Source organism: Pundamilia nyererei, unplaced genomic scaffold (assembly GCF_000239375.1).
Source record: "Pundamilia nyererei isolate P.nyererei 1_Seehausen unplaced genomic scaffold, PunNye1.0 scaffold00083, whole genome shotgun sequence".
NCBI classification, from domain to species: Eukaryota; Metazoa; Chordata; class Actinopteri; order Cichliformes; family Cichlidae; genus Pundamilia; species Pundamilia nyererei.
In genome coordinates, this window is record NW_005187484.1 from 47893 (window position 1) to 54595 (window position 6703).

Consider the following 6703-nt stretch of genomic DNA (forward strand, 5'->3'; position numbering starts at 1 on the left):
ACATAAGCACAGACACATTTTGGGGGGGGGGATAAACAGTGTTAAAAAGAGAATAGAATCAGAATACTACATATAAATTACTGAAAATGGCTGAACTAGTTTTTAAATAATATTCATATATTACTGATTAGGTTGCAATACATAAAAACTATTTAAGTCAGTGGTTAGACTTGATACTCTGCTTCATGTAACCACTTATCCTGATTACCAATGTTAGGGTAATTGGATCCAGATAACGGTAAGATACCCAGGGTACGCTGAACTCATGTCATACAGGGCCTAGGCCTTTTGAGTCACGTTAATATGCGGTACAGGGTCAGCGATTTTGGATAAAAATAAGAACTTTTTGCCTGGCACTTTTGCAAAGCCTAGTGTGGCAGGAAACCCTATAGCTAACAAAAGTCCAAACAATTCATCAAATGCATAGAGCCAGCAGGAAAAGAAACCAGGAAACACTCGGGAGCAAGAGATATAACGTCTACCTGTTAAAGACACAAACAAAATATAATAAATAGTCACACTAGTGAGAAGGCGAATATGGCACAGGTGAACTCAGTTAAGATAATAATGAGGCTGGGAAAACAGCAAAGGAGGGAAGTAAAAATACACAAAGCCACATGAGAAACTAATCCTTCAAAATAAAGCAGGATGTCATCTGAAAGAGGACTCGGATACACATGTTAGTGGGGGCATCATTTCATTCAGTTAAGTGTAAATATTTTGTTAGTAGTGATTAGAGGGATATACGATCGAGGACCTTCAACATGGCTTTAAGGCTTTCCTTATGTCAGATGGCTTGGCAACTACTCCAGTAGTTAACAGGTGTCATGATGGTGGTTATCAGCTTTGTTAAGCATGGCTTTCTGTTTCAGGCTCTGTATGTGCTCACACAAAAAGGGGCTTTTCATACATCAGACTCTTCTTCATAAAATGATCCCTACGAGTGTCACCTATTCCAATCAGAGGTTATCAGGTGATGATAAAACTCTATAAAGATGATAACACCACTGCAAGACAGGAAATGAATGCTGCAGAAGATAGTTAATCTAGTGATAGTGCACAGGGCAGTGAAATAAACATTTAAAACTTACTGTCCCACAGCCTGATAAAGCAGGCGTTTGTCAGCAGATTAAAGTTAAATTAATTTGGTTGGTTGAACAGGTATTCCTGGTGCGTGTTCTGTGGTGTAGTAGTTGCCATTCCAGCCGTGTAAAACAGACTCAGCAGCAGATTAGAACCAAGTATAAAAACATTTATACATTTTCTGCATTACCAGCTTAAGTTTGCAGATGACACCACCGTTATTGGGCTCATCTCGGACGAGGATGAGTCTGCCTACAGGAGGGAGGTTGAACGTCTGGTGTCTTGGTGCAGCCACAACAACCTGGTGCTAAATGCCCAGAAGACAGTGGAGATTATTGTGGACTTCAGGAAGCACACAGCCCCACTCCCCCCCATCATCCTGACTGACACCCCCATCACCTCTGTGGACTCATTCCGCTTCCTGGGTACCACCATCACCCAGGACCTGAAGTGGGAGCCCACCATCACCTCCGTCATCAAGAAAGCCCAGCAGAGGATGTACTTCCTGAGGCAGCTGAAGAAATTCAACCTGCCAACACGGACGATGATGCAGTTCTACACTGCAATCATCGAGTCATCCTCACCTCCTCCATCACCGTGTGGTACGCTGGAGCCACTATCAGGGACAAACAGAGACTGCAGCGTGTTGTGCGCTCTGCTGAGAAGGTGATTGGCTGCAGACTCCCATCTCTGCAGGACCTGTACACCTCCAGGACATTGCGGCGTGCAGCTCGGATCTCAGCTGACCCTTCTCACCCTGGACACAGTCTGTTTGACCTGCTCCCCTCAGGCAGGAGGCTCCGGTCCATTCGCACCAGAACCTCTCGCCATAAGAACAGTGTCTTCCCCTCTGCTGTTGGACACATGAACAATAACCATATGACTGTCCCCGCCACAAACACATGACCCTACGCTGTGTCACTGCATCATTACATGCTTGGCACTGATCACCACCTGCACTCATGTATATATCTCTCTATGCAGCATTTTTAATTCTTATTCTCATGTATATATCTCATGTATATCTCATGCACATATCTTTCTACATAGCACTTTTAATTCTTATTCCTACTTTTATTTTTTTTTCATGTCTATTTAATCGCAATTTATGACACTATGTTTGCACTGAAGCACCGCAGCAATTTCCTAATGTTGTAAACCTGCTCAACATTTGGCAATAAACTGATTCTGATTCTGATTCTGATTCTGAATACATGAGAAATATACTTATAGTGCTTCATAACTGATGCTAGCAAGGTCCAGCTTAACAAGTTGCACAAAGATAATGTATTCCCCCAGCATAGAATAAAAAAAAAAAAAGAATAATTAAAAACATGCTGTTTGCAAATGACATGAAATACAGTAAGAGGTGCGTGTTTTTGGATGGTTTGTCTCATGAGCCCTTTTGCCAATGATTTTCTTCACTTAACTTCCAGCTGTACTTCCCACCATAATCACCAACTTGGTAATTATGATAAGTAAGTCCAGATTCAGGTTTTATCCTGTCTGAAAACTGTTGGCTGATATCAGACACAGAATCCACATTTTGCTGTTGCCATCTATGTTACTCTGCCAAAACTAAAATAACCCTCCACATACCAGCACTGTCAAATGATTGAAACAAACCTTGACCGTCTACAAAGCGAGAGCGAAAGCGAGGCCAGCTTCTCTTTGCTGCTAGTCCTGCTGGCTTAGCAGAACTGCACTGAGTGGCCACAGCCGCCTGGCCTCCCTCTGTGTGTCTTGGCCAGTGCCGTGAGTTGGTCTCTCTCCAAATGGTGCCTGTCTGCCTGCTCCAGATCCATATGCTGAATTATAGATAAAGCTGTGTTCATAGAGACAGAGAGAGAGAGAGAGAGAGAGAGAGAGAGAGGAAGAGAACAGCAAAAAGGGATCAACAGAGACCCCGAAGGAAAGGAAATTACACTCAGTAGAGGTAGGTGCCAAGGAGGGGGAGAGAAGAGGGGAGACAGGCAGATTAAGGAAATAGGAGCCTCCCTAAATGAACTCAACATGGATCAGCATCACCAGATACTTTTATTTATTTAGACACTGCTGTGCGTGTGAACAAGAGCCTCTCTCTGCCTCAGCCACAGGAACACACTGTCCTGCCCACATGGCTTTACTTCCAGAATTAAGCTAGACTCTCCTGTTATAGCTGTGAGAGAGGGCGAGAGGGGAGACCAGGGCATGCAGGAGGAGCACTGCTGGGTCTACGCAAGCGAGATTATGTTCCATATTTCCTCAAATCTCCATGATTTTTTTTAGCGCTAAGTTAAGAGGAGGGTTCTATGTTGATGAGAGGGATTTAGCATTTGATATCCTAAACTGTGTGTCAGCAAGCATGCCTGCTGGTGTTAATTGTATCACCATGGTTTTCCCCTGGATTTCATATCATGCTGTTTGTTCTACAGCATGATATGTTCTACTCTTGACTTTGTATGATGTCAGAGGTAGCAGATATGCATTTGACCTGTTTGGGAAGACAAGCCAATCAGGAGAAGGTTGAAACGGAAAGAGTGCTGAGGATTATTTTCTTATAACCATGATGCTACTCTAAGAGTCTAAGGATAAAAATATGGAGCTGGGAATAAATATAAACAGGTCATGTTGATCACATTTTAGTCAAAACCATCATAAATGTTTTATTTTTTCTATGTGCAGTTATGGAGAGCAGCAACAACACCCAGAACAGAATGAAGCGGGCTTCAGTGACAAACGATATAAGTCAAAGAGCTGGGTTGCAAAATGGCTTACAGGTGCAAAGCATCTGTGCTTACGGTGGCCAGCTTAAAGAGCACATCCAGTGCAGTTGGCTAATTGAATGTGTAGAAAGGTATCATTTGATCCAACAGCCTGAGAGTGTGAGTATAAGCTTGATGTAAACACACTGAGCACAGCTGCTATATTGCAGCAATTTTCCATCTGTCTGGAGCAACAGCCTACACACCTACACACACTTAATCAAAAACACATATAATATCTAGTATGTGTGGAGTTTAAGATGTGTCCATTTAAATATGGAAGACAGTGTTGCATGTGGAGTGATGTACTACTCTGCCACAGTATGCTTTTATGATACCATTAGGACCTTTAGAAATTGCTCCATTATTTTGAGGGCTAACAGAGTTGAGTTAATGCCCATACATTTGAGTTTAATTCTTTTACTATTGCATTATGTAGCACTCAGAAACTAAACTTTGTCCTTTGCCGATAGTGAAATAAGAAACGTTCAGTCTGAGGTGGTCCTGATGATTCTTAGTGTGCCAACTGGAATCCAGTAAGTGTGGAAAAAACACTAGCGCATGCTCAGGAAATGGACTGCAGCAATGCAAAGGAAATGGGATTTATGGTAAATTCGTTTAGACATGACAAAATACTGATGTCATTCTCTAAATGGCAGGACAGTGAGTCAGGATGAGTGAATGAATCAGCGTTTGTTTTCATATTCTGCCATTTAAACTCAATCATGCACAGCCTTGAATCATTTTGTCTCTTTAAAACACAATTAACGCTCAATGGAGCGAGGGTAAATGATGGCCTGCCCACTGCCTACGTTGTTGCTGTGGTATTGATTGGATTGTTGCTGATGAACTAATACGGGGCTCTTGTGTCTTTGCTGTGTGTGCAGTCGATGCTGTCTTCCAGAGGCTATCCCTCTCCCTGGCTGAGAAACCAGCAGCAGCAGCAGTATGTCCCGTGTCTCCTCCACCGCAAAGCGATACACTGGCCCCTCTTACACCAGCCACTACAGCTCCTACAGCTCCTCCCTAACGCCAGGTCTTAGCTCCTACAGCGAGCGGGACAGGCTGTCCTCCTACAAGTCCCACACCTCCTCCTCCTCTTCATCCTCCTCCTCAGGTTACTTATCCTCTACCTATCTGAGCAGCGCCGCCATCCGCAGCCACAACTACAGCACCTCCTCGGACCCTGAGCGTGACCGGGGTCGAACCATCCCTCGCACTGACATCCTTGGCAGCAGCAGCAACCGCCGGAGTGAGAGCCTCAGCAGAACCCCACTCAAGAGCTATGGAGGGTCAGGGCTAAGTGGGGGGTCAGCCTACACTGGCTACAGCTCCTACGCTTCATCCCCAGCCCAGTCCAGCTACCTCTCCTCTTCTCCGGTGGCCTCCAGCATCTCGCTCAGTCGACGAAAATCTGTATCCCAGAGTGACCTGAGCAGGGACCTGGCCTCTCTGAGCCTCAATGATGCTTCCTCCTCAACCCCTTCTTCATCCACCAGTGCCCTGCGGAGCTACCGCAGTCGGACCAGTGATGTGGCTGAGTTGTACGGCAGTAGCTCCCGACCCGGCTACTCAGGCCTGTCCCGAAGCACTACTCAGGAGACCCTGTCACGGAGCTCCACCCAGGAGGCCTTCAGCAGGAGCAGAGCATTCAGCTCTTCAGCATGGGACCCAAGCAGTAACCAGCTGTCCCATTCCCCAACGAGGGACTCTACGGTAAGAACAAGTCCCATGTTCTTGTTGTGCTTTAACTGGAGAAGCATTCCTTTACAGAGGATCCTTGGCAGGATCTTTGGCAGGAGCCAAGGAAGGCTGAGTACTACGAAAGCTGCAGTCATCACCACAAAGCTTTCCTTTTATTAGTCTGCACATGGTAAAGACCCACAATGCTCTGGTGCTACTAGTAGCACTGTTTCCTACCAGTTGGGGGCACTGTTGTTCACATTAATTTCAGTGCACTTGAAGTCTGGGTTTACAGTATTCTTGCACACCTTACACTCTCCTGTGGTTTTTACTGTTACAACTCTCTGCTAGGACACAGTTACAATGCTCCTTATTCTTTTAACTCTCTTATTGTACTGTACAAAAGTAGTTTGATGGTTATCTGACAGCTCTTTCTAAGCCCAGCAGTCTCTCAAAGAGCAGACGGGTCCTCTCAGCATCAAGATTAATGACTCAGGTTTCCACTGCGTGGATCCCAAAGTATGACTGATCCACTTTTCCTTTGGATTAGTCTCAGTAACTGCTTCCATGGATGGAAGGAGGAAAAGTGGGAATTAGGGAGAATTTGTGAGAAGTCTGTTTGAAAGTGGCTTTCAGATAGAATAAATCTGTCATCTTTATTGCATCAGATATGCTCCAGAATGTGACATTCTTTATTCATTTAGTTCTTCTGCTCATCATGTTCATTTGCATATATGAAAAGCAGAAGGATATCTTCTCAACTATCAGCTGGTTTGCTGGCTGAGCCTGACAGTAGGGTGACAGAACTAATACCAGAGTGCATTTTTATGCACTCTGTGCTAGCTTACTTGACATTTTTATTTCTGTCAAGTAAGCTAGCACAGCCTTTACTGTAGAGGCCCCAAAGGCCCATTCTAAACCAGGCAATGTCTAAACCCTGTAATGTCCAGTCAGCTGTATGTAACTCCCATGCGTGTTACTGAGAAGTGAATGTGTTTTAGGGCTCACCGGGTATGGTTAACACTTTTTAGCACTTTTTTTTAAACAATAACTTAATATATTAACAGTTTCATATCACCAAGACCCTGCACATCCACACAGATCTTAGCTCAGGTTGATAGTGGGTGCTGCAGTACTGGGAGTGTGTGTGTGTGTGTGTGTGTGTGTGTGTGTGTGTGTGTGTGTGTGTGTGT

General features: G+C 44.6%; 1 protein-coding gene across 5 annotated transcripts in view; it reads left to right on the forward strand.

Moving 5' to 3' along the window:
* usp2a (ubiquitin specific peptidase 2a) overlaps positions 1-6703 on the forward strand; it is a 54364-nt gene that overhangs the window by 16068 nt on the left and 31593 nt on the right. For all 5 annotated transcript variants that reach the window (XM_005738296.1, XM_005738295.2, XM_005738294.2 and 2 more), the window contains one exon: positions 4715-5543. In XM_005738296.1, coding sequence (XP_005738353.1) covers positions 4776-5543 — 768 coding nt within the window. In that variant the 5' untranslated portion in view covers positions 4715-4775. The remainder of the gene's footprint in view (positions 1-4714; positions 5544-6703) is intronic.